This window comes from Lepus europaeus, chromosome 12 (assembly GCF_033115175.1).
Source record: "Lepus europaeus isolate LE1 chromosome 12, mLepTim1.pri, whole genome shotgun sequence".
NCBI classification, from domain to species: domain Eukaryota; kingdom Metazoa; phylum Chordata; class Mammalia; order Lagomorpha; family Leporidae; genus Lepus; species Lepus europaeus.
In genome coordinates, this window is record NC_084838.1 from 41,078,538 (window position 1) to 41,091,440 (window position 12,903).

General features: G+C 44.1%; 1 protein-coding gene across 2 annotated transcripts in view; it reads right to left on the bottom strand.

Moving 5' to 3' along the window:
• The window catches only part of NFX1 (nuclear transcription factor, X-box binding 1), a 72,894-nt gene that overhangs the window by 12,386 nt on the left and 47,605 nt on the right, over nucleotides 1–12,903 (bottom strand). For both annotated transcript variants that reach the window (XM_062208076.1, XM_062208075.1), the window contains exons 14-19: nucleotides 11,967–12,086; nucleotides 8,331–8,410; nucleotides 5,010–5,240; nucleotides 3,507–3,580; nucleotides 2,077–2,178; nucleotides 1,426–1,467 (exon numbers count right to left, since the gene is read on the bottom strand). In XM_062208076.1, the coding sequence (XP_062064060.1) occupies nucleotides 1,426–1,467; nucleotides 2,077–2,178; nucleotides 3,507–3,580; nucleotides 5,010–5,240; nucleotides 8,331–8,410; nucleotides 11,967–12,086 (649 nt within the window). The remainder of the gene's footprint in view (nucleotides 1–1,425; nucleotides 1,468–2,076; nucleotides 2,179–3,506; nucleotides 3,581–5,009; nucleotides 5,241–8,330; nucleotides 8,411–11,966; nucleotides 12,087–12,903) is intronic.

Here is a 12,903-nt window from a genome sequence, read left to right on the forward strand (position 1 = left end):
AGGTGCATTAGCAGGGGACTAGCTGGGAAGTGAGGCAGATGGGACTCAAACCAGCACTCATATGGGATGCTGGCCCCTACAGGTTTTTAAGAATATGTGCCTCACCCGAGGTGACACAGGTAAATGATTTGTAGAGCTCGTATTCAAATCTAGGCAATATGACTCTAGAGCTCCATCTACTTTCCAATACTGTCTCAAACACATAAAGGTGCACCTCCATGTTTGGGTGACTGTTATGTATTTACTACATTTCTGAACACCCAAGTCTCTAGTTCACATTTTATGGCTGAGAACACTGTAACTGGTTCTGAAAGGGTAGGAGGTTTGCATAACACTAATAAGTTGTCACTGGAGTCAAACTAAGGGAAATCTGGGTAGCATTATTAGTCATTACATTACTTTCTACACATTTAGACACTGACGAAACACTGTTGAAAACTGTTCAAACTTCCAGGTAAAATGAGCTATAAATCTTGCCACAGACCATAAGAATGGCTAACTTAGAACAACTCCACATACTGAAAACGTGTAGCAGCAGGGACACCACCCCACTAGAAGGAGCGTAACTTGGTACAATCAATTTGGTTATTGTCTGGTAGAATCTACTAAAGCTGAACGTATGCAAAGCCCATTGATCAGCAATTCTAAATTTATATCCAATGGAACTGAGTACATATCTACAGCAAAGCAAGCAAAGCAACGTTCTTAATATGATCCACTATTTATAACAGCCAAATATGGATAGCACTCATTGTCTATTAATAGCAGAATGATCAAATTATACCTTAATTCTGCTCCACTTCCGATCTTGCTCTCTGTTAATGTGCCTGGGAGGGCAGTGAAAGATGGCCCAAGTCCCTGGACCCCTGCACCCACATCCAAGACCTGGAGGAATCTCCTGGCTTCAGCCTGACCCAGTCTCAGTTGCTGAGGTCATTTGGGGAATGAACCAGTGGATGGAAGATTTCTCTGTCTAATTCTTTCAAATAAATAAATATATCTTAAAAAAAAAAAAAAAAAAAAAAGCTCAGGTACTTGACCTAGTTGCTGGTTACACTGCTATATTCACTTGATGTTTCACTGATCTGTACACTTTTGTATCATTGTACTTTAGTACAAAAATTCACCAAGCATTTTTAAAACTTTTTTATCTATGCTGCAATCAGGAAGTTGGCCGGTCACTGTATTAAGTGTGTTGTGGCAGGTGATGTTTACATCATGCCCCAAAACCACACAGCTCATGTTCCTGCAATTACCTGAGTGGTTAATCCTTGGACAATTCAACTCCTGCCCATCATGTTTCTCTTGCTGTCTGACACAGTAAGACTCAGAGTAGGTGCTGAGTGAATGCTTACAGAGCTGCTTCCTCCCACTACCTCACAGGGCTCAAAGACAAGTAGACAACAAGTAGTTGAAACTACTTACTTTTTTCTTTCCAAGGCTGAACACTCCTCATCGCACTCCAGCCTTGATAAATAAATGAAAAAAGAAAAAAAGAAAGAAAGAAAGAAAAAAAACAGTCAGGGCACAGGCTTTGCAGCTCCTACACAGCAGGAAAGTTAAGACTCTTGCCAAGGGACTTCCCTTCGGGCCAGGAAGTGGCCTTTGTGGCCACCAGGGTTCAGGTTTTATTAGCAACCCCTCAACCCAGGTTGGGAGAAGAGGCCCCTTTCAAGGACAGGCGGGCAGGTCTCTGGGTTAGAGGGGTCTAGGAGTCCTCCAGGTAGGCCTCAGGCTGTTCCCTGGATGCTCAGCCTGGAGAACACTCCAAGTGGCCCTCGGACAGCCACAGCTCCCTTTGAGGACACAGCCACTGTTCTGTTTCTCTGTTCTGCGGGGTGGGGTGGGCTAGACACACTGGCTACTCCACATGGCTGGAGTGAGGCCGGAAAAGTTTCCTCTGGCCTTAGCTATTAACTGAGCTAGAATCACTGGGGTTGGAATAGGTATGATTTCTTAACATCAAATATCTGCTGTGTGTATGAGGCTCCAGTGTGGAGGATTAAGATCATTTCTGCCCTCTAGAAATTAAGTCTAATTGGAGAAGCAGGCATTTACACATATTTTTAAAATTACCTGGCTTGTTGAATTTCCTTCTTGGTAATAAGCTTGCTGATTTCTACTGAATCTCCAAGCTGCATGTCTGTTATTTTAGAGGCCATAGAAATAGCAGCTATTCTGAAATATTTAAGGAAAAAAAGTAAAGAATTACAAGACTCTCCCCATACTGATGATACAGAAAACCTCTTTCAAAGCAAATCTACCATGTGACAATGGGTGCAGCTTTGGAGGCCCACCTATTAGGAACTCCTGCATGTTTCTGTGCTATGTCCTCAGTTACATTTTAAGCAGCTACACAGGAAGTGATCAGGTAACCAGCTCTCGGGCCAATACTCCACTCAGAAGCTTTCAACCTGGCTCAGCTGTGTCTGCACACACTTCAAGTCTGACAGTCAAGGCAGAGCTCCACGTCTCACCAGAGATGCCCGCACCATTCAGCCTCTGACCCGTTTGGTGCTGTAAGCAGATCCCTATATGCTCACACAGGTTTCCAGACTTTAGGAGGCTGCAAAGATACCTCACAGAACAATTGGAAACTCTCACACCCGGGAAGGAGTAGCACAGGCTGTACCCGCAATCAGAAGGGGGATATTAAAGCAACTCATCCAACTTCAGGCTATATTCCTTTTTTATGTCATGGCGTCATAAGACCAAAAGGGGGAAGAATGGAGGGAGGGAGGGAGAGAGAGAGAGAGAAAGGAAGAGGAAAAAATAAAAAAGTTATCTTATAAATGAAAGTTACAGAAGAAAAAAATACACGAAGCAGTCTTTTTTTAAAGATTTATTTACTTTATTTGAAAGGCAGAATGACAGAGAGAGAAAGAAACAGACAGACACAGAGATCTTCCATCTGCTGGTTCACTCCCCAAATGCCTACAACAGCAGCTCGTGCTGGGTCAGGCTGAACCTAGGAACCAAGAACTCTATCTGGATCTACCATGCAGGTGTCAATCACATAAGCCTCATCTGCTGCCCCCCAGAACACATTAGCAGGAAGGTGAATCAGAAGCAGAGTAGCTAGGATGTGAACCAGGACTCTGATGTAAGATGAGGGTGCCACAGCAACAGCTTTAACCCACTGTACCACGGTGTTCACCCCAGCACCGTCTGACCCAGAGAAACCAGATTTTAAAAAACCGAGGCTGACGTTGTGGTGCAGTGGGCAAAGCTGCTGTGTGCGAGGCTGGCATCCCACATCAGAATGCTGGTTCAAGTCCTGGCTACTCCACTTATGGCCATTTGGGGAGTGAACCAGTAGACAGAAGATCCTTCTCTCTCTGTCACTCTGCCTTTCAAATAAATCTTATACAAAAGAACAAACAAAAACATGAAACTAGATTAAAAAATCATTTAATAAACTTTTCAACCTTTAGAAGTCAAATATCCCACAATAAACACACCTTTTGCCTGGATCCATCAACTGTTGACATTTAAGTAGCACTGACCTTTGATAAGTACTGGATGCTTCAGAGCAAATCACCATCTCTTTTCTTCGACCACATTCACACTGTAGCTCCACCTGAAACAAAGTTAACACGGAGCGACTTTTAGCACACAAGAACCATGCCAATAAGTAGGCTTCGCTTTTATATTTTTTATGCTAAAGAAAGCCCTTTAGTTTATTTTATAACTTCATGAGAAATACAAGGACTGATTTCAAGGCCTGTATAGTTTTGTGAGTTTACTCACAAAACTTACTCACTTGCCATGGGTTTTGCTTTTAAAGCTTTCTCTCTAATCAAACCATGTAGCTGACAAGCTAGGAGGGAAGCTCTCTGTCCACAATGCCATTTTCTGCAATTACTGTTCTTAACCTGGGCTACAGGTGCAGGCTTAGAATGAAATCTTACCTTTGAACCATAGAGGTGAGCAAGCCAACTCCACTTTATTGTTTTTACCTGTCAGGGTAGGGGCCTCCTTGATCCCTCAGTCCAGGCTGTCTCCCACTGATGTGTTCTCACGGCACTTTCTACACACAGTTCTAACTAATTATCTGAGTAATCACTTGCTGAGTATTTATCCCACCAAACTGTAAGGGACCACATATCTTTTCATTCATTCCTTTAGCTTCAGCATCTTGCACCATATAGATATTTAGAGTGAATGGAATATATGGAGTGGACAATCGAGATTCTTTGAGCATCTGATTAAAGGGAGACAGAGACTGTGGTCAGGTGATGAGCCAGAAAGACAAAGAAATCTCATGACTGGGGCAGGCATTTAGCTTAGTAGTTGAGACATCTGCTTCCCACACTGGAGTACCTGGGTTTGGTTTCTGGCTCTGACTTCTGATTCTAGATTCTTGCTAATGTAGGCCCTGGGGGACAATGCTGATGGCTCCAGTAATTGATTTCCTGCCACCTGTGTGGAGAACTGGATTGAGTTCCTGGCTCTTGGATTTAGCACAGCTCAGTCCTCGTTACTGCAGGCGTTTGGGGAGTGAAGCAGCAAATGGGAATTCTTTTTCTCTCTTAAATAAATAAGCAAACATTTTAAAGGGGACAGGCATTTTACCTAGTGTTCAGGAGGCCTATATCCTACATCAGAGTGTCTGGATTTTGTCTCAGCTCTGGCTCCTGTTTTTCACCTTCCTACTACTGCAGATCCTGGGAGGCAGTGGTGATGGCTCAAGTGACTGGGTTCCTGCCACCTACGTGGGAGACCTGGAATGACTTCCCGGCTTTGGCCTAGCCCCGGCTGGGAAGTGAATCAGCAGATGGGAGAATTTTATCTCTCTTAAATAATGAAGAAGAAAAATGAGGAGGAGGAAGAGGGGGATAAAGAAGAAGAAGAAAATAAATCTATATGACTAATGTCACTTTTTCTTGCTTACTTAACTTGCAGTTCTTTGCAACTAGTAACTCCTAATTAAGAATGCAGACAGTTCCAAACTTACTAGTAGCCCCAGAACCACAGACTAAGCCTCATTTGGATCCAGGAATACCCACCTTGGCTTTACAAGCAGTCACAGGGCAGGGTGAGCTGGGGTGGCAGGGTGCCATGCATGGGTGGCCACAGTCAGCTCTGGGGTTGGTACAAGGCTGCTTGCAGGCCTCATCCACAAGACACTCTCCTTTGTGACAGAGTCTCTGACACTTGTGCATCCCACATGGCAGCGTGGCACTGCAGGGTAATCCGCAAGAGATATCAGCCAGATGACAGGGGATGTTGCTGCGTAACTAGGAGAGACAGAAGCAGCCAGATTCTCATCTCTGTGTGAGACTTGGGGGTGTTTTAACTTCACCTTAAAGCATTTGTAAACTGTAACTCTGCTTTATTTATTTGCTTATTTAATATTTGAAAAAAAAAACACAAGAAAAATATTATGATAAATTGCCAGCATGAGATGATCTCTTCCCTCCTTTTCAAACTGTTAAGACACTGACTTGACAGATCAGCCCTACATCCTGGGAGCAGGTAGGCAACCTGATCCAGGGTTCTGGGACTGATGGTAGGATTCTTTTATCTAACTAAATATTCAGTTCTCATATCTCTCAGTTTATGGTCTCCATAGTTTCAGGCAGACCTGTCATTTAAAAAATTAAGAGGTGGGGAAGGCATTGGGAATAGTGAGTGAGGTAGCAGTTAGGACACCATGTCCCACACTGGAGGGTCTGGATTTAGCTCCTTCCTGCTAAAGCACAGCCTGAGAGGCAGTCATGATGAATCAGGTAGGTGTTCCTGCCACCGACACCTGAGGCCTGGATTGAGTTCTTGGCTCCTGACTTTAGCCTCCTGGCCACCGTGCGCATCTGAGGACTAAACAAGCAGAAGGGTAGTCTCTCCACTTTTCAAACAAATGATCTGCTTTTGGGCTTCCCTAATGCAGGATACAAGTGTTAGAATTTTACTCCGTGGAACCAAAGGTTACTCATTATATTCACTCAAATCCTTTCAAGAATCCTCAAAATGAAGAATGCACTTCTACTCCAGTGACATGTAACTTCCACCCTTGAAGAGACCCCTGAAAACCAGGACATAGGTGTTGTCAATTGCCTTGGTAGAGCACAGTTCCCAAGCTCAAACCCGCCCTTCTGATATCACCAGGGCACTGGGGTAATTTCTGCACACTCAGCCCTCTGCTCTGTCATCCCCTCCGCACATCACTTACCCATGTGCTCACTCTGCTTTGGGATGTTACTTCCTTCAGTAAGCCTTCCCTGGGTGGGAAGCCCTCCTATGCCCTCAGTACTCCGTATTTCCATTACTGCCGGTTGTATGTCTGCTTCCCAGCCCAGAGCAAAGGCTCTCAAAGGCCATCATGTCAATTCTGTCCACTTTTGAATCAACCAAACTTAGCCCGTTACCCAGCACACGATAGGCTTCCAACTAATATTTGCTGAATGAAGTATGAACAAGGTATTAACAAAAACATGATTCATAGATGTCTTAGAATAAACTTACAGAGAAAGAATAAATGCCAAGGACTGCAACTTGAGAACCACCCACAGGAAGTGGAGAAAAATATGCCCATCAAGATAAGAAAATGATACTGACAGCATGTTGTTATAGATGTCAAGAGAGTTTCAAGAACTGTTGGCCAACATATTATGAAAAAAAAAAAAAAGAGCAGGTAACAAAATAATATAATCTTAATTACAGTAGGGAAAGGATGTATCACACATGCCTGGTGGATGACACAGCAAAACGTTAAAATAGTTCTTTCTTGGTAGCAGAACTACAATGAATAAACATCTTTAAAATAAAAAAAAAAGTTTTATTTTGTTTCATTTTTAAAATATTTGTTTATTTGAAAGGCAGAGTAATACAAAGAGAAAGGGAGAGACACAGAGAGAGGTGGTCCGAATGGCCACAACAGCCGAAGCCAAGAGCCTGAAACTCCACCGTGGTCTTCATTATTTTCAGTGTTTTAAAGGGTCTATAGATGACAATGCCAAATATGGCTTAGAAGTTAAGAATAGAAGTCCTTAGGCTGGCGCCGTGGCTTAACAGGTTAATCCTCTGCCTAGCGGCACCGGCACACCAGGTTCTAGTCCCAGTTGGGGCGCTGGATTCTGTCCCGGTTGCCCCTCTTCCAGGCCAGCTCTCTGTTATGGCCCGGGAAGGCAGTGGAGGATGGCCCAAGTGCTTGGGCCCTGCACCTGCATGGGAGACCAGGAGAAGCACCTGGCTCCTGGCTTCAGATCAGCGTGATGCACTGCCCGCAGCGGCCATTGGAAGGTGAATCAACAAAAAGGAAGACCTTTCTCTCTGTCTCTCTCACTATCCACTCTGCCTGTCAAAAAAAAAAAAAAAAAAAAGAAAAAAAGAATAGAAGTCTATTAGAATAGAAGTGGTTTAGCTACTACTTGGGACACCAGCAACCCATATGGGCAGTCCTGGCTGCTCCACTTCTGATCCAGCTCCAGATCCCTGCTAATGCACCTGGGAAGGTAGCAAAAGATGACCCAAGTGCTTTGGCCCTTGCCACCCATGTGGGAGACTCAGATGAAGCTCTAGGCTCCTAGCTTTGGCCTGGCCCAGCCCTGGCTACTGTGGCCATTTTGGGGAGTGAATGAGGGGACTGAAGACCTCTTTCTCTTTGTGTCCCTCTCTTTCAAATAAATACATAAATCCCAATAATTAAATAAAGTCCTTGAGGACACTGGCAATCTGGAGTTCTGAGACTAGCAGAAGGCACTTTGATTCAGAAGTTATGATGGGAAGCTACATAGGGTTTGGAACAAAGAACAGGGGTGGCAAGTGGACAACCCACCTCTATGCCTAGGATGCTTTCCCTGACACAGTTTTGCCAGGCCAGCAACCTCTCCCTAGGCTGGTTAACCTAGAATTTATCTTCAAGTGCAGCACAGGCCCTCAAGGCTAACTGGCTGATTCTGTCTGGTTGTAATTAGATCAACAGAGTCCAAATGCCACATACTCTATGATTCCAGTTTTGTGACATTCTAAAAATTTACAGTATTGAGACAGGCAACAAACAAACCACTGGTTGTCAGGTCATGGACAGCTAGGACAGAGACTATTGGAGGGCATGAAGGAATATTTGGGGGTGAATGAACTGTTCTACATCTTGATTGTGATGGTGGTGACATGATCATATGAATGCTTTTGTTAAAACTCACAGATCTATACAGTAAAAAGAGTAACATTTTTACATGCAAATTATACCTTTAAAATGAAAAAGAGAAGTAGCAGCAGAAAGCTTCTGCTTAGAATATATTTACAGTGGGAAATGCTGAGACTAACAACTCTGAAGCAATCAAATAGTTAATCTCGGGCTGGAACAACGAACACATGAGAAAACCTACCTCATGCTTGCCCATGCACCACTTCTGAGTTAGAAAAGTACAAGGGGGACACTTCTCCTCACTGTGACAAGAATGATACACTGCAAAAAGAGAAAGGGAATAGTGAAATAATTTCTAAAGAAAGCCACATAAACCAAATAAAATCCATGTTATAAACAGCATGTGATGTGGAACTTAAAAAAAAAAAAAAGATTTATTTATTTATTTGAAAGGCAGTTACAGACAAATCTTACATCTGCTGGTTCACTTCCCAATGGCCACAATGGCTGGAGCTGGGCCAATCCAAAGTCAGGAGCCAGGGGCTTCTTCTGGGTCTCCCACGGGGGTGCAAGGACCCAAGCACTTGGGCCACCTTCATTTGCCTTCCTGGGTGCATTAGTAGGGAGCTGGATCAGAAATGGAGCAACTGGGGCTTGAATTGGCACCCATATGGGATGCTGGCATACAGGTGGTGGTATTACCTGCTTTGCTACAGTGTCAGTTCCAAGATGTGGACATTTTTTTTTTTTTAGTCTTGAAAAAAAAAAAAAAAAAAAAAAAAAAAAAAAAAAAAAAACCACACACACACACACACAACAAAACCCGAACTATTTGAAAGGCAGAGTTACAGAGAGAGAAGGAGAGACAGAGTGAGAGAGAAATCTTCCATCTGCTGGTTCATTCCACAAATGTCTGCAATGGTTGGGGCTGGGCCGGGCCAAAGCTAGGAGCCTGGAGATTCTTCCAGGTCTCTCATGTAGGCGCAGGGGCCCGAGGACTTGGGCCATCTTTTGCTGCTTTCCCAGGTGCATTAGCAAAGAGCTGGATTGGAAATGGAGCAGCCAGGTCTCAAACCGGTGCCCATATGGGATGCCAGCATTGCTAGGCCACAACGCCACTCCCAAGATGTAGAAAAATTCAGGAGCTGGGAGTACTTTTTACTTATTTTAATTCTTTGTTCATTTTCATTTTATTTGAAAAGCAGAGAAACAGACAGTTCTTCCATTCACTGGAAGATCTACAATAGCCACTGCTGGGCTGGGCCGAAGCCAGGAGCCTGGAACTCCATCTAGGGCTCTCCTGTGGTTGGCAGGGAGCCAAGTACTAAAGCCATAATCCACTGCCCCGGCATGCGCCTTAGCAGGAAGCTGAATCAGAACCAGAAGTGAGGTACTCCAGTTGGGATGCAGGTACCCCAAGCAGCATCTTAACTGCTGTATCAAACACCCACCCCAGGAGTACTTTTTAAAATGGTCACAGGAAAGTTCCTGCCTTAATATCAAAGTGCTGAAGAGCTGTGTATGAGTGGGGTAAAAGAAAACCAATGGTGGTGGTGAGCATAGGGGTAGATGTGCCAAGATAAGCAGAGAGGGAGGTATCTCCCATTTCATCTCTTGCAGCATAGCCACATTGTCTGCACACTCTCTTGGCCCTACTTAGACAGCAACTGCTTACATATCTCTACTCATTCCATCTAAAATGCTTCTGATGAATCCTATCAAATTCATTACTGCTAAAAACAGCAGTTCATCAAAACTCACCATCCACAACAAAGCCTTCCTTTTATGACTACACCCTGAGCTCCCCCACATCTATGTAATAGGACACTTTGTTGCCATTAAAAATCTGTTTTGGGACAGGCAGTTCTAGAGGCTAAGATGCACACATTCTGTATAGGTGCCTGCCTCTGTCTTCTGAATCGTTTCTTGCTAATGCAGATCCTGGGAGGCAGCAGTGATAGCCCAAGTGGTTGTGTTTCCATCACTCATGGGGGAGATCTGGATTGAGTTCCTGGCTCCTAGTTTTGGCCTAGACCCAGCTGTTGCAGGTGTCTGTGGAATGAATCAGCAGATGGAAGCTCTGTTTCTTAGCATAAAAACAAACAAACAAACAAAACTCACAACTCTATTGTAGAAAAATATTTGCTGACAAGGACAGAGATTACAAATATAGTAAGACAGGGGCCAATGCTGTGGCACAGTGGGTAAAGCCGCCACCTACACTGCTGTCATCCCATATGGGCACCAGTTCAAGTCCTGGCTGCTCCACTTCTGATTCAGCTCTCTGCAATGGCCTAGGAAAGCAGTAGAAGATGGCCTAAGTGCTTAGGCCTTCACACCCACATGAGAGACCTCAAAGAAGCTCCCGGCTCCTGGCTTCAGATGTGCTCAGTTCCGACTGTTGTAGCCAACTGGGGAGTGAACCAGTGGATAGAAGACCTCTCTCTCTGCCTCTCTGTAACTCTACCTTTCAAACAAGTAAATAAATCTTTTAACAAAACAAAACAAAACAAAACAAAAAACTAAATATAGTAAGATAAAAAAATCTATGGAAAATCATTAAGTTCAGGGGTTGGTCCTGTGGCAAAGCAGCTTAAGTCACCATCTGTGAATGGTTTGAATCCTGGCCACTCATTTCCAATTCAGCTCTCTGCTAATGTGCTTGGGAGAGCAGCAGAGAATGGCTCAAGTGATTGGACCTCTGCACCCACATAGGAGACCCAAATGGAGTTCCAAGCTCCTAGTTCTGGCCTGGCCTAGCTCTTGCCATTGCAGCCATTTGGGGATTGAACAACCAGATGAAGATCTCTGTCTATCCCTGTAACTCTCTTTCAAACAAACAAATAAATAAATCTTAAAAAAATTAGGTTCAGTAGCATCCCACTTTTATTCTAGGAAAAAAATGCAAATATATAATCTTGCACATGGAAGATCCTAAAAATATACAGTGTTAATTGTCAGAAAGTGACACTGGGGCTGGTGCTGTGCTGCAGCAGGTTAAACCACCACTTACAGAGCTGGCATTCAATAGTGGTTCTGGTTCAAGATCCAGCTGCTCCACTTCCAATCTGCTCCCTATTAATGTGCCTGGGGAAGCAGCAGAAGATGGTCCAAGTGCTTGGGCTGAGAAACCCACGTGGGAGACCTAGAAGAAGCTCCTGGCTTTGGCCTGGACCCAGCCTTGGCTGTTGCAGCCATCTGGGGAATGAACCAGAGGATGGAAGATATCTCTCTTTTGTTCTCTCCAAATATTTCATAAAAATAAATATTTATTAAAAAAAAAAAAAAAAAGGTGTGTGGGGGTCGGCACTGTGGTGTAATGGGTAAAGCTGCTATCTGCAGTGCTAGCATCCCATATGAGCACTGGTTCAAGTCCCAGCTGCTCCATTTCTGATCCAGCTCTCTGCTTATGGCCTGGGAAAACTGTAGAAGGTGGCCCAAGTCCTTGGGCCCCTGGACACACATGGGAGACCCAGAAGAAGCTCCTGGCTTGTGGCTTCGGATCAGTCCAGCTCTGGCCATTGCAGCCATTTGGGGAGTGAACCAGCGGATGGAATACCTCTCTTTCTGCCTCTGTAACTCTGCCTTTCAAATAAATAAATCTTTTTTTTTTTTTAAAGTGTGTGTCCATAATGGACAATTTAATTTCAATCTTTTGGTTTTATCTTTATTTTTCTTTTTTATTTATTTTTTAATTTATTTTGTAACATCAACAAAAACCAAGTTATTTTTCACTCGTAACAAGATGCTTAACTTGGAGCCCCTGCACAACAGGCAGCCATCACAGCATGACTACTGAGCAGTGAAGAATCACAAAGCAGTATCCTGATGCCAGGGTACGAGCAGGCTACGAGGCGGGCAGCCAAGATGGACTCACCTGGATGGTCACATTCATGAACCCTGGCACAGGTCTGGGTACACTCAGGGGGCCTCGTACCACAGGGAACTGGAGGGTAGATCACCGATGCACCACAGTGGCAGGTCAATTCATCAAAACCTGGTGGGACAGCAGGTGAGACAACACCACCTTCCATGAGTCTGGGATGTGCATACATGTTCACACACACACACACACACACATGCAATTTCTTTGCTTGTAGTTTTAGAAGAGAATTTGGGAGGTGGGCTTTTTTTCTAAAATAAAAAGCATTTTTATTTTATTAAAGTTGAGCTGGTGGGGCTGGTGGTGTGCTGCAGCAGGTTAATTCTCTGTTTGCAGTGCCAGCATCCCCTTGGGCACCAGTTCAAATTCTGCCTCCTCCACTTCTGATCCAGCTCCCTGCTAATGTACCTGGAAAAGCAGCGGAGGATGGCCCAAGTACCTGGGTCCCTGCACCCATATGGGGAGACCCAGAAGCTCATGGCTCCTAGCTTTGGACCAGCCCAGCACAGCTCCGGCCATTATGGCCATCTGAGGAGTAAACCAGTGGATGGAGGACCTCTCTGTCTCTCCCTCTCTCTCTGTAACTCTGCCTTTCAATTAAATAAGTAAACCCTTAAAAAATAAAGTTGAGCTGGTGACAAAGCCATGGACATATATGAAGTGTTCCATTTACCACTCTGAGCCTGACAACTTCCCAATACTCTTCCCGACACGTTTTTGATTTGACTGGAGGTTTCATTAACGACTATGAGTTTTAGTATTGTAATATGAAATCTGTCAACATTGTAAAGATCTGCATAATCCAATGAATGTTTAATTTCCAAATGATCAATGCATACTATTACGTATGGGTTAAAAGTACAAGAGAGATCAGTGAAATTTAATGTCACAGAGAACAACAACAAAAATACTAAGTACTTCTTGAAACAAA